Below are 26,106 nucleotides of genomic sequence, written 5' to 3' on the forward strand. Positions count from 1 at the left end.
ACATATGCCTGTGCCCCCTTCATTTGTTCCCATTTTGTTGGATTGAGAGCTTGCATTGTGTGGCTGTTTTAGGGTCCCAGGTTTTTTGAAGGTACCTGGGCTTGCTCCATTTGGCCAAATGCGGTAACTAACCCTTCCATTTTTGCTTTTAATCTTAGCTGAGAGCTTGTGAGTGCTGGACTTTCTCTGTGTGTTGTATTAATTATTTTTTTTTGTAATTTTCCCTATGGTTCTTGCACCCGGACCTGTCTGGGGTTAACTGTCTGTGACTCTGGGGACAGCAAAGCTTCCTGTGAGTGCCAGTGAACACCCAGGGCTGAGCATGTTGCAGGTTCATTGGATGTGTACACGGTCCGGTCTGAGAGTGCAGTCCCCTTACGTGTTTATATATATATATATATATATATATATATATATATATATATATATATATATATACAGGGAGTGCAGAATTATTAGGCAAATGAGTATTTTGACCACATCATTCTCTTTATGCATGTTGTCTTACTCCAAGCTGTATAGGCTCGAAAGCCTACTACCAATTAAGCATATTAGGTGATGTGCATCTCTGTAATGAGAAGGGGTGTGGTCTAATGACATCAACACCCTATATCAGGTGTGCATAATTATTAGGCAACTTCCTTTCCTTTGGCAAAATGGGTCAAAAGAAGGACTTGACAGGCTCAGAAAAGTCAAAAATAGTGAGATATCTTGCAGAGGAATGCAGCACTCTTAAAATTGCAAAGCTTCTGAAGCGTGATCATCGAACAATCAAGCGTTTCATTCAAAATAGTCAACAGGGTCGCAAGAAGCGTGTGGAAAAACCAAGGCGCAAAATAACTGCCCATGAACTGAGAAAAGTCAAGCGTGCAGCTGCCAAGATGCCACTTGCCACCAGTTTGGCCATATTTCAGAACTGCAACATCACTGGAGTGCCCAAAAGCACAAGGTGTGCAATACTCAGAGACATGGCCAAGGTAAGAAAGGCTGAAAGACTACCACCACTGAACAAGACACACAAGCTGAAACGTCAAGACTGGGCCAAGAAACATCTCAAGACTGATTTTTCTAAGGTTTTATGGACTGATGAAATGAGAGTGAGTCTTGATGGGCCAGATGGATGGGCCCGTGGCTGGATTGGTAAAGGGCAGAGAGCTCCAGTCCGACTCAGACGCCAGCAAGGTGGAGGTGGAGTACTGGTTTGGGCTGGTATCATCAAAGATGAGCTTGTGGGGCCTTTTCGGGTTGAGGATGGAGTCAAGCTCAACTCCCAGTCCTACTGCCAGTTTCTGGAAGACACCTTCTTCAAGCAGTGGTACAGGAAGAAGTCTGCATCCTTCAAGAAAAACATGATTTTCATGCAGGACAATGCTCCATCACACGCGTCCAAGTACTCCACAGCATGGCTGGCAAGAAAGGGTATAAAAGAAGAAAATCTAATGACATGGCCTCCTTGTTCACCTGATCTGAACCCCATTGAGAACCTGTGGTCCATCATCAAATGTGAGATTTACAAGGAGGGAAAACAGTACACCTCTCTGAACAGTGTCTGGGAGGCTGTGGTTGCTGCTGCACGCAATGTTGATGGTGAACAGATCAAAACACTGACAGAATCCATGGATGGCAGGCTTTTGAGTGTCCTTGCAAAGAAAGGTGGCTATATTGGTCACTGATTTGTTTTTGTTTTGTTTTTGAATGTCAGAAATGTATATTTGTGAATGTTGAGATGTTATATTGGTTTCACTGGTAAAAATAAATAATTGAAATGGGTATATATTTGTTTTTTGTTAAGTTGCCTAATAATTATGCACAGTAATAGTCACCTGCACACACAGATATCCCCCTAAAATAGCTAAAACTAAAAACAAACTAAAAACTACTTCCAAAAATATTCAGCTTTGATATTAATGAGTTTTTTGGATTCATTGAGAGCATGGTTGTTGTTCAATAATAAAATTAATCCTCAAAAATACAACTTGCCTAATAATTCTGCACTCCCTGTATATATATATATATATATATATATATATATATAATATAAGTGCATTGAAGCCCTTTGCAGTAAAGTAGATGAAAACATGAAAAAGCTTAAAAGCATATTCTGCTGTGTGAAGAACACTGAAAATTGAAATATTCATATTTTCATGTCGGGTTAGCACACTTCAGAATATGCGATCAGGTTAGTGCCCGAGTAGGGTGACAGTTTTTTTCCACTTTTTTGCTCCTTTGACTTCTATAGGAAAAAGTCATCAGCGGACGCAATATTTTAAGTTCGGCTTTTTATGCGCATGGGACTAGCCCGAGAGAGAAAACTGTTTACTTTCAACTTGTAGTACGTTAAATACCACTCCACGTGTAATCTGGAACTTAAAGGGACAGTCAAGTCCAAAAAAAACTTTTATGTTTCAAATAGGGCATGTCATTTTAAACAACTTTCCAATTTACTATTATCACCAACTTTGCTTTGTTCTCTTGGTATTCTTAGTTGAAAGCTAAACCTATGAGGTTCATATGCTAATTTCTTAGACCTTGAAGGCCGCCTCTAATCTTAATGCATTTTGATAGTTTTTCACCACTAGAGGGCATTAGTTCACGTGTTTCATATAGATATCATTGAGCTCATGCACGTGAATTTACCATGGAGACAGCTCTGATTGGCTAAAATGCAAGTTTGTCAAAAGAACTGAAATAAGGGGGCAGTCTGCTGAAGCTTAGATACAAGGTAATTATAGAGGTAAAACGTGTATTATTATAACTGTGTTGGTTATGCAAAACTGGGGAATTGGTAATTAAGGGATTATCTATCTTTTTATTTTTTTTATAATTTTTATTGAGGTCCTTTGCAAAACAAACAGTTCATAGTTGCCATAGTATGCATACAAAATAAAGCAGGTTATTACAAGACAAGCAACAAAAATAAGTAAAGGAAACGCACAGTATAATGAAATGACACACTACACGTTCAATACAGGTAATAATTGCTAAATAAACTGTAAACCCACCAGATGATTTAAGTGGCCACTCTTGGGCCACGTAGTTATAATTAACATAGTATAAGGTAGGCAAGCTTTAATATAAAGGAGCCACTCATGGACCCCAAATGAAGGACCTCTTGTTTTATACTTTTTGGTACTATATTACTGACATGTGTTTTAACAAGGTAGGGAAACACTAAAATATTGTTAGTAAAGCTCTGCCTGACATATGATTAGAGTATAACATTAAAATACTACGAAAATATTGGACGAGAAATATAACTATTTTAAACTTGTTAGATATAGCTACACAACAAAAAAAAGGTAGGAGCTGAAGCAATGGGAGGGGATTATATGTGAAGTTATCACAAAGGATGGATCTCCACCCCCAAGTCTAGTGAGATATAGATAATATTCGGTCAAAGTTAGCTTAGTAAGTCACGTCTAGACCATGTTCTATATTGGGTAGACACCCATAGTGAGAGCTTGTATGTGGGTAGTAAGAACCAAAAAAGTGAAAGATAAATAGATGCCTCTCTACCTCAGCCGCTGGGAGCAAGACACCCTCCTAAAAGGTTCATTAAAGCATGATGGGTGCAGATAGGGTTCACGGATTATAGTATAATCTAGGCCTATAACATAGTCTAGGGCTATAATATAATCTAGGGCTGAAATGAATAGGTACCTAAATATCCTTTCCATAGAGAAGCAATAATGGGGCACATAAGTAAGGCGACTTTTAAGAAGTGGACCCACTGCTGTACAATAAGAAGCATGTGAATAGTGAATGTGCAGTCCCTAAGTAGCTATGCACTCATTCCAAGCTAACAAATCAAGCACACATAAAACACAAAACACAGTGGTCATGGAAGTATTTCCTAATATGTGACACTGAGCTTAATATCCCTATGCATGCAGCAAGTACTACTATATCATCCCAAAGCTTACTTATAAACAATATTCTGACTGTTACATGAGAATTCAGCAGTATTACATAAGGGGCGCAGAACGTATATATAGGGGGGCAACCATGAAGGCTACAACAACAAGGTTAAGCGGTTAAGCGGAGTATATAAATGGGTGGTAATAAGCATTAAACAGCACATAAGGGGTTACTAAACATAAAACATTTGGCGTACCGTATATATTTGAAACATTAAGGGATCTAACAAGAAACTCTAGAGTTGTCTCATATTAAATACCGGTATATAAAGTGTGTTAAAAAGGGAGCTATATCCCCGCTCTCACAGTAAAGTAGTTGCCCACCACATATACTAAAATCTTGTACCAGGATGTTAGGTAGAGTAGGACAGTGTGTCACCTCCGGACCCCCACAGAGACTGGTCAGTAAGAAGGGAGCGGCCCGCACCAGACCGCCAGGATCCCATTGCGGCTGAAGCGATGCCGCATGAATCAGGATGCCAGGTAGGATAGAGCAGTGTGTCTCCTCCAAACGCTTACAGAGACTGTTCAGGGGAAAGTTGCTCACTGGAGACCGCACCGACAGTTGTGCCAGAGTTCTCTGCAGCAGTATAGTAGGTAATTGTTTGGTAGATGTAATAGGCATACAATCACTTGGCTCAATGCTGCAGAAAGGTCCATTAACATCCAGCTGCACATATCCGTTAGCCACTCTAACAGGCGCCACTCTAACACTGAGGTCCCTCATCTGTGTATTAGGCAAAGCTAATGGGCTCCAGGGGACCAAATTGACATTAAAAAGGTCCTCGTTCTCCCGCACTTGCGGTTCAGGCTCCCGCTGGCTGACAACATAGGTCAAATGGTTATCCCCAAGATGCAGATTTTTTTGTAGTATAGACTAAAATGAAGCATGGTGTTGCGTTAGCAAGCGACTTAGCTCTTTCAAGAAACCAATAGCACATTCCATTATTTTCGATATAGCTCTGGAATCAGGCAGATTAGAGGTAGCATGCTTGAAATTCAGCACTGCGTGCAGCCTAACAACATTGCCTAGACAGACCTCGCCGGGGGGTAGATTAAAGGCCTCAGCCTTAGAATGTGCTCCGGGTGCTCAATGTCACAATCATCTGAGAGATGGTAGGCTCATTTAAAGCAGGATCTGTAACACTTCAAATATCAGGTTATGTAGCAGTTAAATGAGGTCTTTGAAATGTAATTTTAAGCAAAAATGATGAATAGGCTAGAGTAGTAAAGTGTGACCTATCATGGCCACCTCCCGGAAGTTCCCCCCTGGGATTATCAATCTTTTAAAACAACAACAATTCTGGTGTTGACTGTCCCTTTAATAGGATAAATTACATGAGTTGCCTCACAGTAGTAATATTCATTTTTTTGTATAGGACAGGCTTATACACATTGTAATAAGTGGTCATGCTATTACATGAAACCTGCTGATTTTCCCAGCTTTTATTACAGATAGACATTACAAATAAGGTAATGCAAAATATATTATTTATTGCTTTGGAGGGGGGTTTATTGCTGTGCTCTAAATGCAGCAATGTATATAGATTGCTTCACATATTCCTGAATATAGAAATGGGCTTATCACTTAGATGGTGATGATCACTCAGAACTTGAAAAACACAAATCAGGAGCTGGAAAATAGATTAAAATAGACCTTGTTGTATTTATGACTTTGTGCAGACATATGGACACATATAGCAATTTATACACAAACTGTCCAAATCAGTTATCTATTTTCATGAATATGCATTTAAGTACATGTGACAATATTTCTGTTTTTAGAATGGGAGCCATTTTCATGCTGTCTGTTCTCATCTGCATAACCTTTGGACAAGCCATGTCAAGGTGTGTTCTGACTGAATATACCGTGTTTGTGGAGAAAAAGGAGTGTGCATATTGCCTTGCTATCAACACCACAATCTGTGCTGGATTTTGCATGACAAGGGTATAGTATTCTAATCCCTTGCTTTACTGTATATCTGAATTAGAATTTCTAAATCTGCCATAGAACTGCTAAATATAATGTTGCATAAAAATGTGCATATTATACAAATATTAACTGAATGTTACCTTAATAGTTTAATACAGCAAAATAACAAACAATGATATGCTATGGAATCTCTATTACTGAATGTAACTTGATAGAATACAGAAAACTAACAACAGCTGGGAAGATGTTTTAGAATTTATTTGATCTGCATTCCAGCACTAACTATCCATTAGCATTGGAATCCCATTGCGATTAAAGCTTAAAGGGATACTTAACCCAATATTTTTTCTTTCATGATTCAGATAGAGCATGCCATTTTAAGCAACTTTTAAAAACCAGAAATGTAAGCTTAGGAACTGGACCATTTTTGGTTCAGTACACTGGGTAGCGCTTGCTCATTGGTGGCTACATTTAGCCACCAATCAACAAGTGCTACCCAGGTGCTGAACCAAAAATGGGCCAGTTCCTAAGCTTACATTCCTGCTTTTCAAATAAAGATACCAAGAGAACAAAGAAATATTGATAATAGGGGTAAATTAGAAAGTTGCTTAAAATTGCATGCTCTGTCTGAATCATGAAATAATTATTCTTTATTTATTATTTATAATTATCTTGATTTGCAATGCACCAACAGAAAGACAGACTAAAACTGAAGGATGGCCCTTCTTGTGCAAAGTTTACAAAATAAGTAATAGTTGGACACACAATTTAGGAGAGTAGCTTGTAGTTAGGGGTAGATTTATGAAGCAGCATTCACAGCATTTTTTCAGCTATGTGGAGCAAGTTTGCATAAGCAAGTCTGCATATTTAAGAAGCAAAAACTGCTTTGCTCATTTGTGGTGACTAACATGCCCTGCTCTATCAAAATTAGTTGCACAAGAGCAGGGGGCGCCATTGCACAAGAAACCTCTTGAACAATATTCAATCTTGCCATGTGATGCAACATTGCAAGTGGTGATTGCAGGCAGACAGGTTATCTTCTTGCAGGAATGGTTTATTTTGCCTTTAGTGTAAATTACAAGCATTGCCCCCATGATTATTACTTAAAACCCAAAATTTTTCTTTAATAATTTAGACAGTGTGCAAAAAAACATTTTTTATATTAACTTTTATTTGTTTTCTCTGCATGCTTTATTGAAGAGCATATCTGGGGCATACCTAGGTAGGTTTAGTAGCACTGCCAACGGTATCCGCTTCTAAGGTTAAAATATCATCTTGAACAGCTCTCTGAAAAGCATTTAAAATTGCTTCTCTATGTTGTATGGGATAAAAGTCAGATTTGTTTTAGAGTGGTTTAGAGGTAACATTTGAGTCATTACCACTATACATTTCATTCAAAATGGTGAGGGCACAAGCATCAGCAAAGGGCAAATGTGGGGAAATTGAAAAATCTTGAGATTTAACATTTTCTGTATGTTCCAGTTCATCTTCAGTTTCTTTTGTTAAGGCAAAAAACCTTTTCAATGCTAATTTTCTGATGAACTTATTTACATCCAGTAAAGTGTTGAAACTAGAAAATGTATTTGTGAGAGCAAACCCCAAACCTTTAGACAATACAGATTTTTCATGATCTGTTAGGGAGTACTTTGACAAATTGATGATACTGAGACCCTCTGATTGAGGACAGTAGTAGTTAGTGGTTAATGTCCTTTTTTCATCTTCTTTTGTTTTTCTTTGTCTCTTCTTTCTCCATCTGCATCTTCTTCTTTTTCTCGTTGGGTGGTCTTGCGTGTTTTCGGGCGGACCACCTGTATGTATTCCCCCGACTCTTCCCACGAACTTTCCTGTAAAAAAGAACAACAACAAGAGAGGAGGGAGAAGAGGAAGGGGAGGAAGAAGAGATGGATTTTGCAGAGTAGCTGGAATTGAAATTTTCAGCATCTGTAGAGTCTCCTTCTGATGTGCTACTCTTCTCTTCTGATTCTTTTTCAGTATAGACTTAGGGACATTATCCATTTTGTTCACCAATTTGTTTGTAGCCTGGTGGGAGTGTATATACCTTTATAGTTCTATGAATCCCTGGTGTGAGGACATTGTTTTATTTGTTCGCTACATAGATGATTTACTTTACCACTCAATGATTCCTCATACCAGGAATTTATGCATTATTTATATGATAATTCCCTGGGCCTAAAATTTACAGGAAATTACAGTTGAACGGAGGTCAATTTTCTGGATCTAACTTTTCAAATCCATGAAAACCATATATGCACAAAGACCTATAGAAAACCCACTGCTGGGAATACTATCCTACATGCGGCATCTCAGCACCTTATACACGCGATAGCGAAGGGGCAATTTATTAGACTTAGGAGGAACACTCAATCCGATGAAATCTATGAACAACAATCCATAGACAAAAAAGAATTATTCTGGATCCTAAAATTAAAAACAAGAATGCCCTTGGGTATGAACAGAGAATGTGACATTAGTTACTTTATAGATAACTAAAGCAATGCCACCAGTGACATTACGTCTAAAAAATATAAATATGCCCTTCATTTTTTGGTGTTTACAAATGGGCTATTTATAGCCAATTTTCAAAACTTTCCCTTGTCTATGCAAAATAATAATTTTGAGCTATTTGTCAAAATTTCTGTAACATGATATTATTCATATTTATTTATTCGGTAATGAAAAGAAATTACCAATTGGTTAAATGTAACTTAGTAAATTGAATAGAAAATATGAATTGTCACTTATATATTATCATATATGTACTTATATCTTTTGTGTATTTATCATGTATTGTTTTAGGCTACCACATGTTTGTTATTATCCCTTTGCAATTTACTTGCCTTTTTAACTTTCACTATGTGTGTTTTTAACTTTAGTTTTTTTGGTTTAGTAGGGGTTAATCAATATATATAATATAACTATTTTAATCAATATGTGCCTTGTGTATAAATTAGATTCCCCTGCCAGTCAAAATCAGTCTATGATTAAGCGCCACCAGGGAGGCGCGAAACGCGTAAGACTTGTCCTGTGTGTCTATACCCCAGTCTGGAGATCCTCCATTTTTTAATGATGCCTCAATAAATTTAATTTTTATTTTATCCAACCGAGTAGTGCCTGCTCCTTTGTGTGCTCCCCTTTATGTGGTATATATATTTGCCTGGATGAACTCACAATCATTCCTTTCTATAGTTATTGTATCTCATCCTGCACAAATATTGGTTCTTGGGTTATGTTTTCTGATATATCCTCCCATGTCACATAAATCCATGTTACTACTATCTTACTGCAACAGATCGCCCTTACTCTTTACCCTTACGGTATTCATCTAAGCATTTCACTTGCTGATCTGTTATAATATTCTCCCTATTTGTGCATTATTTTGCTATACATATTATTATTATTTTCTACATACTAGGAATCGGGTGTGTATATCATCATTATGGCTTTCCTCACTTCAGTCATGTCTATGCCACTATGTCATAATCCTTATCACTGTACCTGATTTTTTTGCAGCGCTAAATAGTCTTCTTGTATAAGGGTGAGTGAACAATATTTCAGTGAACTATTCTGCAATACATTCATATTGATCATTTGGTTTTAGTGCTATGAGAGGTTTAAGGCATTTAACCCTGAGTATTGGTTTACATTGTGGAGGGTGTGTAGCTTTTTTAACCAATGGGAACAACGAGCCGAAACGCGTAAGCTCGTTGTGCTGCTCTCCACATGTTTGTGTACTCCTATTTTAAGAAGTTTGGATGAATAAAGTTTTGGATTTTATTGAAGTGAAACAATCCACTTTTTTCTTCCTACAATATTCGTTCCAGATAATGCAGACAGATAATTTTCCTCAAATAACAGCCAACACTAAAATTGTCAGTTATCGTTTGAGCTCAAAGCAGATAATTTCTTTGCTATACACTTTAACACCTTCCCACCATTAGGACATTCCATGCTGTCCTGACCGCTCTGGGCTTTAGCGCAGTTAGAACGGCATGGAATGTCCTAGCCACCTGGCTGTCCTGAAGCCATAGCCGCTTGCTAAATGGGATTGTAGGCTGAAGGGCGCACCTAGCATTATAGGCTCTCCCCCCTGACCCGATCCCATCATTGAAATCACCCAATAGATGTAGACAAATATGTTCCAGCAGGAAGGGGTTAAATGGTAATATTACATATAACCCATACAAACATAAACATAAAGGCACACACATATACCCTATACCCCCAAGTCCTGCCCCTTTTCATACACCTTGTAAAAGTAGGAGTTACTATAAAGGAGTTAAATGATGAGTGTTAATGCTGACAACCTATGTGGAAGGGAGCTATTCTGAGTCAGAATGGTACAAAATGGGGAATTGCAGAGGAGATGTTTATTTTAGTGTGGAATTCTTAATACATTCTTGTTCTATTAACAGGTGGTAGATATTTATTTTTATAATATAAAAGACAGTTGTCTATACTGAAATGCTTGACATGGTGGTTGATCCCAATTTTTCAAATCCTTTTTATCATCACTTTTCCACCTCCCAAAACATGTTTTTTTAAGTTCTGAGTGATCCCAATCTAAGCAATAACATATTTTCCGTATATATAAAATTCATATCAGATTCGAGCAGATAGTGGGTGAAATACACCATATGATGCACAAACAGCAATGGCTTTATTGATTACAATTATTCCAACCATGGGTTTGCACTTTTTTTTGCACTTTTATTTCCACAACAAAATCGACTCATTAAATTCAACACACAAAGGGGGATATTTATCAAAGGTCTGGCGGACCTGCTCCGACAGTGCGGATCAGGTCCGCCAGACCTCGCTGAATGCGGAGAGCAATATGCTCTCCGTATTCAGCATTGCACCAGCAGCTTTTGTGAGATGCTGGTGCAACGTGGCCCCCTTCAGATTCGTGGCCAATTGGCCGCCATCAGGGAGGTGTCAATCAACCTGATCGGGTTGATTTTCGGCAATGTGTGTCCGCCTACTCAGAGCAGGCAGACAGGTTATGAAGCAGCGGTCTTTAGACCGCTGCTTCATAACTGCTGTTTCTGGCAAGCCTGCAGGCTCACCAGAAACACAGCCCTTCTAGCTCTCTCCAGAACTTGATAAATGGGCCCCAAAGCGTGTTGATAAAGGCTAAAACTGGCCTTTTCGACATGTTTATAAATATTTCAGATTGTCTTGGAATACTTGCAATGTGTTGCGCGTGTGCAATGCACTCTTAAATGGTTTACCGATGCAATTTTAGTAGATATAGTAGTGAGCGGGACACTTATTTAAATATGCTTATGTATTTAATAGCCATACATGTGATATCCTCTACAGCTAAAAAACAAATATGAAGGAAATGTAGTAAAACAAAAAATCACAGACTCAACATCTAGAAATAGGATTTAGTAATCACACTCTTAAAATGGTTTTATTTCATACCTAAGTTACAGTAATTTCATTTTCATAAACGGGATTTCTATCAACAATCACGTATTTGTGATCAGGATTTAACAGTTTGTTGTCCCCTTTTATTTTGTGGTAACTGAGAGATTTTGCATGGTTTTTACATTAAACAGAAGTCCCGCAAATCATGTTTTGAAAAGTGATTAACAGTTTCTAGAACCGCGTCACCATATTCTCACAGATATGCATTAACGACAAACCTTGGCAAACCTTGTTCTGTACAATGAGATTTGGAATTTATGGCGAAATTTTAAACCTTGTCACTTAGCGGTTTTAAGATTTACAGTGTGAAAACTGTTAATATCCAGTTTCAGAAGATATATCACACTCAATGTAAAGCACAAGAAGTAGACAACGTTGTTTGTGAATTGGCAAAATAACAGAGCATAGGGATATAGCACCAAAGACACAAGTTAAAGGACAGACACAGTCAGTTACTGACACTACACCCCTCCGAAAAACATCTTTTGGACGGAACTTTACCTAGATTAGATAAGTATTTTTGATGAGAGGCTCTTAACAGACACAGAGCATGAATGTTTTCCACAGGTTCAGTCCAGTTTACTTTCTACAATGTATTAATCTTTTTCATTGACCAGTATTGGTGTGAGGGGAAGGTAGAACCCACCCAGGAAAAGAATTAGCTTGAAATTATTTTAGTAGAGAGAAAGGAAATACTGGATGAACCTTGAGTCAGGAATCTTAAAACGCTAAAGCTCTTTCATAGCTTTCTTAAGTTTCAGCTAGTGTATCCTTCAAAAGTGCCTGGACAAATCTGTCCACAACTGCTAGAGTAGTTGAAACACTAGGAAGATTAACCATGAAAGGAGGATAATAGCCATAATTAGCAATAAATGGACTCTGAAAGTTAGAACTATGCTAAGCATTATTGTAGGCAAACTCTGCCGTAGCTAAGAAATCCAGTGTGCCCTCTAATGCCAGTTTTGTGTGCAGCCCAGAAGTGAAACAGGTAATAAGGTAACTACACCTTGCAGTCTGCATTGTATAGTGTTTTCTAATTGTTCTAATGAACTATTTCACTACTGGGCCGCACACAAAACTGGACTTAGAGGGAACACTGGTGCTGTCTTATTCAGCTGACCTTTTTAAAGGCTATGGGCAATCTAAACTTATTAAAGGAATAGTCTAGTCAAAAATAAACTTTCCTGATTCAGATAAAGCATGCAATTTTAAGCAACTTTCTAATTTACTCCTAATATCAATTTTTCTTCGTTCTCTTGGTATCTTTATTTGAAAAAGCAATAATGTAAGCATAGGAGCTGGCCCATATTTTGTTTAGCACCTGGGAAGCACTTTCTGATTGGTGTCTAAATGTAGCCGCCAATCAGCAATCACTACCCAGGTGCTGAACCAAAAATGCTTATATTCAAATAAAGATACCAAGAGAATGAAGAAAAATTGATAATATGAGTAAATTAGAAAGTTGCTTAAAAGTTTAATGTTGACTAGACTATTCCTTTAATGCGCAGTAAACTCTGTCTTACTATGTATTTAGTTTAATACCCCTTTACGCTTCAATGTAATATATTTCTTTTAGACTGGCTTTTAAATAATATATAAACTACAATAAAAGTTTAAATCAATTTGTGTAGATACTGTATATAATTTTGTTTATTATATTCTTTGCTTTCTCCCCTAGGACCCAAATCTGAAGGAAGGTCTTCCAAAAAGCATTCTTTCTCAGACCTCCTGCTCATACAAGGAATACATTTACAGAACTATATCTCTCCCAGGTTGCCCAGTGCATGTTAACCCCTTGTATACATATCCTGTCGCTATTAGTTGCAAGTGTGGAAAATGTAACACCGACTACAGTGACTGTATTCAGGATATGGGTAAAATGAACTATTGCACAAAACCAAAGAAGTCTCATGTCATTGCTTCTTTCAATTACATTGCGTAGAAATGTGTTCCTTAAGCGCATTCAAATATACATTTAGATTTATATTTGTTTAGAATAGCAACTAAATCTAATCGTCATTATTGCATGAGGCGTTCCGTAGCGATAAATATTTTTAGGTTTACGATATATATTTGAAAGATCTTAACCATAACACAGTGGTTGGGAAAAAATGCAAAATGTATACTTTTATAATATATTTACAAGCAAAGCTATTACTGTATGTAAGCCAATTTTCTAGCCAATGTTCTGAGAAAAATAAATGTTATTATAAAATATCTTTTTAGGCCTTCAAATAAATGCATGTGCACAAAATGTCACCGATATATTGTTAGCTCTGCTTAGTATATATACAAATGTAGCCCTTGTATAAGTACCGCACGCTAACCGATTGCGCCACAGGGCCTTTGCAAAATGTAGCCTTTGTAATAGCAACTTATTTATTAATATACCGGGACACAAAAATCATTCCATATAATATGACAACTTCCTTTGATTTATAGATGTAATTTAAAATATTGTACCATCTGGTATATGGTTTCTACATTTGACACTTCCTCTGCCAAACACAATGCATTTTAACACATTTTAATAAAGCTTTGTTGTGATACATAGAAACTTAATGCTACTTACAACATGTCTGTGAATTATTTCTACACAAAGCCACATCCCATTGTATATAACAAATCACATGGATTGCAATAAAAAAATAATCTACATCTAACTGTTTCATTTTGTTCCTTTTAATGAATCATAAAAACTTGTGGTTATGTTGCCTTATTGTAATTACAAAATGTTGATACATTTAAATTCACCAATTATGTGATACATAGAGCTAAACTATGGTTATCCTTGGGGTGTTGAAGTTATTTTATAAAACAAACTCAAAAACTCTAAATGATACAGAGTTCACACTTTGCACGTGACCAAACAAACTTTTATTTTATTGTTTCAAGGAAAGAGGGCAGGAGTATCCATGAAATATTAAAACAAAGTTTGTTTGGGCATATGTGGAGTGTAAAGTATTTGGATTTGTTTTTGTTTTTTTAATTTTTATAGCTTAATATATTTCATGTCATTTTCGTTCCAAAAAAGGCTCCATGGTCTACATTTCCTGCAGTATACTATTGCATCTAAAAGTCTTACACTTCATAGTGCAAAATAAGAAAAACAATCAAGGTCTTTCCACATATATATGGTAAATATGGACAGACTAGATGGATTTCTGGTTCTTAAAATTCATCAAAATATGTTTTCAGTTTTCTCTCCAGTTTACGAGTGGAGCGCAAACATTTTCACGCAAACGATATTGGGTTTTCCTTTTCATTTGCGCACAGGTTAAATTGCACTGGTATTGCAAGTTGAAAGTAATCGCTTGAGTGCAATTCAAGTTAACGCTCAACGATTTAGCGTGCCCTCAGATCTCTTGTAAACTGTTTTGCAAAACAAAAATGTCTCACAAAACACATAAAAAAATGCATTACAAAGTACAGTTACACTCAAATGAATACAATCTAAAAAATTATTACAAAACAAATATTGCATAAAATTTTTATAAGGGCTCAAAGTTAGGTCTCAGATGTTAGAAAAAAAGGAAGGAAAAGGGCTTTATTATTGAGATACATACATATCTATCTCTAAAGATGTATTTAAGTATTTATTTATTTATGTATATATATATATATATATATATATATATTATATGTGTGTGTATTTACAGCTGTATATACACACATATAAACACATAAATACATATGTACACATATATAGACATCCTATAATATGAAAGGCCAAGTGTGTTTGTCCATGCAAGGACAAACACACCTGGCCTTCAACAGACTGGGGCCGACCGGGTGTGAGGTGTGCGTGATGTGGGCGGGGCCGGACGTGACACGGGTGAGACTGGGCGGGACCGGACGTGACGCAAGCGGGGCTGGGTTTTACATGGGTGGGGCTGGGTGGGCCCATCGGATGATGGATGTGAGAGAGCTCAAAAGAGGGGGGATAGAGAGCGCAAGAGAGGGGGGATAGAGAGAGCAAGAGAGGTGATAGAGAGAGCAAAAGAGAGGGAGAGAGACAGCAAAAAAGAGGGGGGAGGGAGAGCAAAAGAAAGGGGGAGAGAGAGAGAGCAAAAGAGGGGAGAGAGCAAAAGAGAGGGGGGAGAAAGGGGAGAGAGAGAGCAAAAGAAAAGGGGGGAGAGAGAGGAAGCAAAAGAGAGGGGAGAGAGTGCAAAAGAGAGGGGGGAGAGCGCAAAAGAAAGGGGAGAGAGAGCGCAAAAAAGAGGGGGGAAAGAGTGGGGGAGTAATAGAGAGAGCAAAAGAGACGTGTTATATATTTGACTTGGATGACTTGGATGTTATAAGTTGCACTGAGTAATTACAACTGGATAAAGAAAAACTGTGTCTGTCTATATATATATATATATATAATTTATATATATATATACCTATATATAATAATTTATTTATATATATATATACCTATATATAATCATTTATTTATATATATATATATATATATATATAAAACATGGGTGGGGTCAGCACTCTCAGGCCGGACCGGGTACACATCCAATGACCCTGCAACATGCACAGCCCTGGGTGCAAACCAGCACTCTCAGAAAGCTGCACTGTCACCAGAGTCACAGGCAGTTAACCCCAGTCAGGCCTGGGTGCAAGGCCCAAACAGGAAAAATTACAAAAAAATATTTTAATATAAACACACAGAAAAAGTCAAGCTCTCAACTAAGATAAAAAGCAGCAATGGAAGAATTAGTTACCGCATCTGGCTAAATGGGAAAAGCCCAGGTACCTCGTCAAGGTTTCTTCCAAATAAACCTGGGTCCCTAAACAGCCACACAATGCAGGCTCACAATCAAACAACTGTGAAAAAAAGCAACTGTGAAAAAATGGAGGGTGCACAGGCTTATGTAATTTCCCCAAACATATACAAAACATGGATGGGGTCAGCACTCTCAGGCCGGACCGGATACACATACTATGACCCTGCAACATGCACAGCCCTGGGTGCAAACCAGCACTCTCAGGAAGCTGCACTGTCACCAGAGTCACAGGCAGTTAACCCCAGTCAGGCCTGGGAGCAAGGCCCAAACAGGAAAAATATTTTTTTATATATATATATATATATATATATATATATATTTTATCTATCTATTTATCTATCTATCTATCTATCTATCTATATATATATATATATATATATATATATATATATATATATATATATATATACACATACAGTAGAATCTCAATTAACCGGCACCCATGGGGATCGGTATATTCCGGATAAGTGTATTTCGGTTGCTTGAGAGTCACTATTAAAAATATGTCTAACTAGTTCTATAATAGATCACATGGGCAGGAGCCGGTTACAGGTGCACACTAGACAGGATATATGTATCGTATGAGGCTTCAACGGGATGCTTAATCAATAACAAATTCCCAGAACGGCTCAATCAGCTGATGCAATCGTAAGTGTAGCAGTGCAGATAAGTGTGTCTATCGCTCTATTTAATGCAGCTACCGCAGCTCCTGCTGTTTAAAGAGAACCGGACTGTTTCTTTAGCACATTTATGCTCTAACTTTTTTTTTTCTGGTTGCTTGAAAGTGCTGGTTGCTTGAGTTCCAGATAATTGAGATTCTACTGTGTATATCTATATCTAAATATATATATATATATATATATATATATATATATATAGTGCTAAAATACCATCATATATATATTGTAAATATAACATATTCTGCTATGTAAAGAACACTGAAATGTGAAATATTCATATTTTCATGTTGGGTTAGCGCACATGAAATATGGGATCGGGTTTGCACGCATGTAGGGTGTTAGCATTTTTTTAGCATTATTTCTATTGACTTCTATGGGGTAAAGATTATTGCATGTGCAATACTGTAAGTTTGACTTTTTGCGCAAAAGGGTTACTTCTCGCGCAATTAGCGCTCAAGCAAAAGAGCTAAATAGCGCTCCACTCGTAATCTGGCCCTTAATGACCACACCACCTGATTTTACTGACCAACCATCTAAAATTTAAGCTAATATTAAGCTAACATTAGCTAATAAATGTTTTTTTAATGTTTATTGCACAAAATATCATTAGACCGATGAATATTAAATTATGCGATTAATATGTACTTTAGATAGCTTAAAGAAATATGAAACCAACATGTTTTCTTTCATGATACAGATACAGAATACAATTATAAACAACTTTCCATTTTACTTCTATTATCTAATTTGTTTCATTCTCTTGGTATCCTTTGTTAATGAAGCAGCAATGCACTACTGGGATCTGGCTGAACACATTTGGTGAGCCAGTAACACAAGGCGTCAACCAATCAGCAGTTCCTGACACTACCTAGATATCCTTTTCAGCAAAGAATTCCAAGTGAACAAAATAAGTCAATTGAAAAGTTGGTTTAAATGAAAGAAAAAAATAGGGTTTTATGTCCCTCTAAGTAACATTTATATTAATATTAATATATTATATTGTCCGAGTAAAGGGCAAAAACAATGGTGGAGGTCCAAACACAATTCCAAAGTCCATTAACCAGCAAATCAGTCCTCAGGAAGCAGATCTTAAAAAAAGAAGCATACTTCAAAAACGTTGCCAGGGTAAAGTGCAGAATAGCAGACTAGGAACAGGCTCACTTCAGTGCCCCATAAAATAACCAAGAACTAAATGGGAGTCTGTGAATGACCTTTTAACACCTCCCATACAGGCTTGGTGCCAGGAACAAGGCCAAGGTCACTTCCAGGTAGCCAGGTTATAAAAGGAACAAAAGCAGAGAACATGCTCATGACTATGCTCTGATAACATCAGATCTTCCATTCACAGCACGCCTCCTGACAGCATCCTCACCAGTAGTACAGCCCCAGCCAAACTGAAGCACCTGACCTGTGGTAAGTGCAGCTCAGCCACGGCCACACTGAGAAGCTTGACATAGTTACCTCCCAAAGTGCAACCTTAGGGAGCAGACATGACCAGGATGCTAAATATGAAACCTTCATTAGCAATATTGGGGCATAAAAATTAACCACTGGCTCTGGAATTCTCTTCAGGGCCATTTCCACTGGATTAAATAATGTAATCATCCCCAATAAATACGAGCATCCAGAATCTTTTCCACCTCAAAGTCATCCACACCATCCACAGAAGCAGGAGGAGGAGGAGGAAGGACACATTGCGGAAAAGGATTATCACACCATCTCTTGACCTGAGACACATAAACCTAAAACTTGGAGGAAGTTTAACAGCCAAAGGATTAGCAATGTCCAAGATCCAAAAGGGGCCCACAAAACAAGGAACCACCTTTTTAGGACAGGTCTACTTCAAATTCAGAGTAGACAACCATGCCAGGTCTTCTTAGGCTTAAGCAGGAACAGGAAAATGAGATCTATCCAAAAATAATTTCTGTTGATGCTGGGCATGAAATAGAGTATCATAAAGTAATTGTAAGTTCATAGTCAAAAAGAAAAAATGCTGATTCAAATCTGGACCAGGAGAAGAAGAAGTAAGATCCGGAAAAACGCAAGATAAAAGCTGTAGTTAGCAGAAAAATGGATACTTTTTAATGGGGTGATGGATCTGGTTTTTGTAGGCAAACCCAGTTGTAGGAAGCAGACATCGCCAAATTATTTTGTAGGTAAGAGGAAAAACATTGCAAATACTGCTCCAGAGACTTGCTGGTCCACTCAGTCTAATTATTTGTCTGTGGATGATAACCAGAGGTAAGGGATCTTGATGTGCAAACTGGTACAAAAATGCTTCTAAAATCTGGAAGTAAACTGAGAGCCTCTGTCAGATAGCACATTCTATGGTAATCCATGTGAATGAAAAACTTATTTAATAAATAAAGTAGCTATCCTGCTAGCAGAGGGAAATCCAGAGGCAGAAATAAAGTAAGTCATCTTGGTGAATCAATCAACCACCACCAGAATTTTATCAAATACATCCAACAAAGGAAAATCTACAATAAAATATATAGAAACACACACCCATGGAACATCAGGAAAAGGCTAAGAATGAAGTGGACCTACTAGATCCAAGGAAGAATGCTTCATCCTTGCACGAACAAGGGTCAAAAGATAAGTCAAATAACAAACATCCTTCATCAATCCAGGCCACCAAAAATGTATTGATATTAAATATATAGGGCTAGATTACAAGTGGCGTGCTTAGCAGTTGCACATAGGCGAAAATGGGTTTATTGTGGATGTTTGCGCGTGTCAGGATTTTCGCTCGTATTAAAAGTTGAAAGTAAACATGATTGCTTGAGCTAACACGCATTGAATTAGCTTATGGCAGAAATACCAATGGCCCTACTTATAATTGAATAAACGCTCCCATATATGTGATTACTGAATAGTAATTATCTCACAGGTGATGGTACTTGTACTGATCCATAATTCAAAGGAAATTAGTAAAGAACTGAAAAAAAGAGTACAAATGTAGCACTCACAACATTAGTAAGTAAATAACTGATATTGAAGCAAGGATGAAAGAAAAAATAAAACTCAAATTTTACTAAATATGCTAAAAACAGGGGTATAAGGGTAACTTGTTTAAAATTTGCATATGCCTACTTTAATGGGATAATATGAAAAAAAACGAATTGGAACAAGATGGAAACTTCAGAGCCTAAATGATACCTGAATACTAGGTGGCCCTAGGAGATTCCACCTGTTACAAAACCTCAATAAAAATATACTGTCTGAGCTCACTAACGCCTAGATTACGAGTCTTGCGTTAGGGTTAAAAAGCAGCTTTGAGAGGTCCCAACTCCCAACGCTGCTTTTTAACGCCCGCTGGTATTACGAGTCTTGCAGGTACAGGTGTACCGCTCACTTTTTTTGGCGCGACTCGAAAATACTGCAAATCCACTTATGTCAATTGCGTATCCTATATTTATAATGGGATTTTCCTAACGCTGGTATTATGAGTCTTCCTAAAAGTGAGCGATACACCCTCTACCTCCAAGATCCCTAACGCATTTGAAAGTCAGTAGTAAAGAGTTTTATGGGCTATCGCCGTAGTATAAAACTCTTAACTAAAGTGCTAAAAAGTACACTAACACCCATAAACTACCTATTAACCCCTAAAACGAGGCCCCCCTCACATCGCAAACAGTTAAATACATTTTTAACCCCTAATCTGCCGAACTGGACATCGCCACCATTTTAATAAATATATTAACCCCTAAACCGCCACACTCCCGCCCACTAGTTACATTTTATTAACCCCTAATCTGCTGTCCCTAACATCGCCGACACCTACCTACATTTATTAACCCCTAATCTGCCGCCCCCAACGTCGCCGCCACTATATTAAATGTATTAACCCCTAAATCTAAGTCTAACTCTAACACCCCCCTAACTTAAATATTATTTAAATAAATCTAAATAAAATTACTATCATTAACTAAATTATTCCTATTTAAAACTAAATACTTACCTATAAAATAAACCCTAAGCTAGCTACAATATAACTAATAGTTACATTGTAGCTATCTCAGGCTTTATTTTTATTTTACAGGAAACTTTGTATTTATTTTAACTAGGTACAATAGTTATTAAATAGTTATTAACTATTTAATAGCTACCTAGTTAAAATAAATACAAATTTACCTGTAAAATAAAACCTAACCTAAGTTACAATTACACCTAACACTACACTATAATTAAATTAATTACCTAAATTAAATTAAATTAATTAAAATAAAATAAAATAAACTTAAGTACAACCCCCCACTAAATTACAGAAAATAATAAAATAATTAAAACATTTTAAAACTAATTACACCTAATCTAATCCCCCTAATAAAATAAAACTAAATTACAAATAGCCCTTAAAAGGGCTTTTTGCGGGGCATTGCCCCAAAGTAATCAGCTCTTTAACCTGTAAAAAAAAGTACAATACCCCCCATTAAAACCCACCACCCACACACCCAACCTTACTCTAAAACCCACCCAATCCCCCCTTAATAAAACCTAACACTAACCCCTTGAAGATCACCCTACCTTGAGAAGTCTTCACCCAACCGGGCCGAAGTCCTCAACGAAGCCGGGCGAAGTGGTCCTTCAGATGGGCAGAAGTCTTCATCGAAGCCAGGCAGAAGAGGTCCTCCAGATGGGCAGAAGTCTTCATCCAGATGGCATCTTCTATCTTCATCCATCCGGCGTGGAGTGGGTCCATCTTCAAGCCATGCGACGGGAGCATCCTTTCTGGCCGACGACTAACGACGAATGAAGGTTCCTTTAAATGACATCATCCAAGATGGCGTCCCTTGAATTCCGATTGGCTGAATTCTATCAGCCAATCGGAATTAAGGTAAGAAAAATCCTATTGGCTGATGCAATCAGCCAATTGGATTGAGCTTGCATTCTATTGGCTGATTGGAACAGCCAATAGAATGTGAGCTCAATCCTATTGGCTGATTGGATCAGCCAATCGGAATTAAGGTAGGAAAATTCTGATTGGCTGATGGAATCAGCCAATCAGATTCAAGTTCATTCCGATTGGCTGATTGGATCAGCCAATCAGATTGAGCTCGCATTCTATTGGCTGATCGGAATAGCCAATAGAATGCGAGCTCAATCTGATTGGCTGATCCAATCAGCCAATCGGATTGAACTTGAATCTGATTGGCTGATTCCATCAGCCAATCAGAATTTTCCTACCTTAATTCCGATTGGCTGATAGAATCCTATCAGCCAATCGGAATTCGAGGGACGCCATCTTGGATGACGTCCCTTAAAGGAACCTTCATTCTTCAGTTGGACGTCGGAAGAAGAAGATGGATCCGCGCTGGAGGTCTTCAAGATGGAGCCGTTCGTCATTGGATGAAGATAGAAGATGCCACTTGGATCAAGATGGTTGCCGGTCCGGATCTCCTCTTCTTCCCGTATAGGATGAAGACTTTGGAGCCTCTTCTGGACCTCTTCAGCCGCCGCATGATATAAGACCTCAGCCGGATTATGGATCGCCAGCCCCCGCTTGGGCTTGGATGAAGACTTCGGAGGCTTGGATCAAGACTTCGGAGGACGGATCGGTGAACCAGGCATGGTGAAGATAAGGTAGGAAGATCTTCAGGGGCTTAGTGTTAGGTTTATTTAAGGGGGGTTTGGGTTATATTAGGGGTATGTGGGTGGTGGGTTGTAATGTTGGGGGGGGGTATTGTATGGGTTTTTTTTACAGGCAAAAAAGCTGAATTATTTGGGGCATGCCCCGCAAATGGCCCTTTTCAGGGCTGGTAAGGTAAAAGAGCTTTGAACTTTTTAAATTTAGAATTGGGTAGGGCATTTTTTTTATTTTGGGGGTTTTTGTTATTTTATTAGGGGGCTTAGAGTAGGTGTAATTAGTTTAAAATTGTTGTAATATTTTTCTAATGTTTGTAAATATTTTTTTATTTTTTGTAACTTAGTTCTTTTTTATTTTTTGTACTTTAGTTAGTTTATTTAATTGTAGTTATTTGTAGGTATTGTATTTAATTAATTTATTGATAGTGTAGTGTTAGGTTTAATTGTAACTTAGGTTAGGATTTATTTTACAGGTAATTTTGTAATTATTTTAACTATTTTAGCTATTAAATAGTTCTTAACTATTTAATAGCTATTGTATCTGGTTAAAATAATTACAAAGTTGCTTGTAAAATAAATATTAATCCTAAAATAGCTACAATATAATTATAATTTATATTGTAGCTATATTAGGGTTTATTTTACAGGTAAGTATTTAGCTTTAAATAGGAATAATTTATTTAATAAGAGTTAATTTATTTTGTTAGATTTAAATTATATTTAACTTAGGGGGGTGTTAGTGTTAGGGTTAGACTTAGCTTTAGGGGTTAATACATTTATTATAGTAGCGGTGTGGTCCGGTCAGCAGATTAGGGGTTAATAATTGTAGGTAGGTGGAGGCGACGTTGGGGACGGCAGATTAGGGGTTAATAAATATAATATAGGGGTCGGCTGTGTTAGGGGCAGCAGATTAGGGGTACATAGGTATAATGTAGGTTGCGGCGGTGTACGGAGCGGCAGATTAGGGGTTAAAAAAAATATGCAGGTGTCAGCGATAGCGGGGCAGCAGATTAGGGGTTAATAAATATTATGTAGGGGTCGGCGGTATTAGGGGCAGCAGATTAGGGGTACATAGGGATAACGTAGGTGGCGGCGGTGTACGGAGCGGCAGATTAGGGGTTAAAAAATTTAATAGAGTGGCGGCGATGTGAGGAGGCCTCGGTTTAGGGGTACATAGGTAGTTTATGGTTGTTAGTGTACTTTAGAGCACAGTAGTTAAGAGCTTTATAAACCGGCAATAGCCCAGAAAGCTCTTAACTACTGACTTTTTTCTGCGGCTGGAGTTTTTTCATTAGATTTCTAATGCTCACTTCAGCCATGACTCTAAATACCAGCGTTAGAAAGATCCCATTGAAAAGATAGGATACGCAAATGGCGTAGGGGGATCTGCGGTATGGCTGCAAAGTGAGTGTTAGACCCTTTCCTGACTGACTCCAAATACCAGCGGGCGGTAAAAACCAGCGTTAGGAGCCTCTAACGCTGGTTTTGACGGCTACCGCCAAACTCTAAATCTAGGCCTTAGTTAATTATAGTAATTTTATTTATATTTATTTAAATTATATTTAAGTTGGGGGTCTGTTAGGGTTAGGGTTAGACTTAGGTTTAGGGGTTAATAACTTTATTATAGTGGTGGCGACGTTGGGGGCGTCAGATTAGGGGTTAATAAGTGTAGGTAGGTTGTGGCGACATTGGGGGATGGAAGATTAGGGGTTAATAAAGATAATGTAGGTGTCGGCGATGTTAGGGGCAGCAGATTAGGGGTTCATACATATAATGTAGGTGGCAGCGGTGTCTGGAGCGGCAGATTAGGGGTTAATAAGTATAAAATTAGGGGATATTTATCAAGCCGTCAACTTTGTTGAATTCGACGGCACCAACATGCTCACCTAACATCGCTTAACATCGCGGCCATAGACCTGAATACGCTCTCCATATTTATTAAAAAAGCCGGCAATAAGAAGCGCATGAGTAAGGGGCGATGAGCATCGGACTGTTGTTAACTAGCAGTCATCGATCTTGCGTCTATTCGTCTTTTTTCCAACTTTATTTATACCCTGTCACTAAACGCTGCCACTATACTAAAATGTTTAACTCCTATCCCGCTGCTCCCGGACCCACCCCCACCTAAATAAAGTTATTAATCCCTATACCACTGTTCTTGGCCCCGCCTCCACCTAAGTAAATGTATTAACCCCTATCCCGCTGCTCCCGGACCCCGCCGCCACCTAAATAAAGTTATTAACCCCTATCCCGCCACTCCCGGACCCCGCCGCCACCTAAATAAATGTATTAACCCCTATCCCGCAACTCCTGTACCCCACCGCCACCTAAATAAATGTATTAACTCCTAAACCTCTGGCCTCCCACATCACTACCACTAACTAAACATATTAACCCCTAAACCGCAATCCCCCCACATCGCTATAAACTAAATTAAGCTATTAACCCCTAAAACTAACAAGCCACTAACTTTAAATTAAAATTAGAACATCCCTATCTTTAAATAAATTTAAACTTAGCTGTAGAATTAAAATAAACTATTTTTAAACTATTAATTAACCTACCCTAACTATTATACTACAGTTATATTAAACTAGCAATTAAATTAACTAAATTACATATTAAAAAACCCTTTCCTACTCAAATTATTTAAATATACTATTTAACCTTATTAAAAATTAACAAAAAACAAAAAAACGCTAAGTTACAAAAAATAAAAAACACTAAATTACGTAAACCAAACAAACCACATTATCAAAAATAAAAATGAATTACTCCTAATCTAATAGCCCTATCAAAATAAAAAAGCCCCCCCCTCAAAATAAAAAACCCTAGCCTACAATAAACTTAAAAGGGCCTTTTGTGGGGCATTGCCCCAAAGAAATCAGCTCTTTTACCTGTAAAAAAAAACAAAAACAAAAAAACACCTCCCAACAGTAAAACCCACCACCCAACCACCCCCCACATAAAAACCCTATCTAAAATAACCTAAGCTCCCCATTGCCCTGAAAAGGGCATTTGTATGGGCATTGCCCTTAAAATGGCATTTAGCTCTTTTACCTGCCCAGAACCTACTCTAAAAATAAAACCCACCCAAAAAACCCTTAAAGGGACAGTCAACACCGATGAAAACTTTATCCCATACCTTAGATCAAGCAAAAAAAAAAAAGAGCCTGCACCGCATTCCATCTTCAATAACACTAACGTTATGTGGCTAATCTTCAATGAACATTTAGTTAACTGCCGCAGATATGGACGCCAAACTCCTCCCCCTGTTAGGTAGGAGGCTTCTTGTTTTAAATGCATACTCATTCACAGGGACACTGTTCTATTTCTAATGCGCACGCTCGCTATTAGAAATAGAGCAGTGTCTCTGTGAACGCGGCTAAAGAATCTAACCGAGGATTTGATTCGCATTGGCTGAAGACTTAGAAAAGAAGCCTCCTACGTAACAGTGGGTGGAGTTTGGCGACCATATCTGCGGCTGTTAACTAAATGTTCATTGAAGATTAGCCACCTAACGTTAGTGTTATTAAAGATGGGATGCGGTGCAGGCTCTTTTATTTGCTTGATCTAAGGTATGGGTTTTCATCGGTGTTGACTGTCCCTTTAAATAAACCTAACACTAACCCCGACGATCCACTTACAGTTATTGAAGTCCTGCGTGAAGGATCCATCCAGCCAGCAAGAAGTTTTCATCCGGACGGCAAGAAGTCTTCATCCAGACGGCATCTCCTATCTTCATCCATCCG

The 26,106-nt window shown here is 37.8% G+C and overlaps 1 protein-coding gene across 2 annotated transcripts; it reads left to right on the forward strand.

Moving 5' to 3' along the window:
- The first annotated feature begins 4,217 nt into the window (after positions 1-4,217).
- On the forward strand, positions 4,218-13,962 carry TSHB (thyroid stimulating hormone subunit beta). 2 transcript variants are annotated; one of them, XM_053706529.1, is made up of 3 exons: positions 4,218-4,400; positions 5,703-5,865; positions 12,983-13,962. In XM_053706529.1, exons 1-3 carry the CDS (start codon positions 4,384-4,386, stop codon positions 13,244-13,246), a joined length of 444 nt encoding a protein of 147 aa, XP_053562504.1. In that variant the 5' UTR covers positions 4,218-4,383; the 3' UTR covers positions 13,247-13,962. The 2 variants fall into 2 exon arrangements, with proteins under 2 accessions (XP_053562504.1, XP_053562505.1); XM_053706530.1 differs by lacking the exon at positions 4,218-4,400 and adding an exon at positions 5,337-5,390.
- Positions 13,963-26,106: the final 12,144 nt, after the last annotated feature.

This window comes from Bombina bombina, chromosome 3 (assembly GCF_027579735.1).
Source record: "Bombina bombina isolate aBomBom1 chromosome 3, aBomBom1.pri, whole genome shotgun sequence".
NCBI classification, from domain to species: domain Eukaryota; kingdom Metazoa; phylum Chordata; class Amphibia; order Anura; family Bombinatoridae; genus Bombina; species Bombina bombina.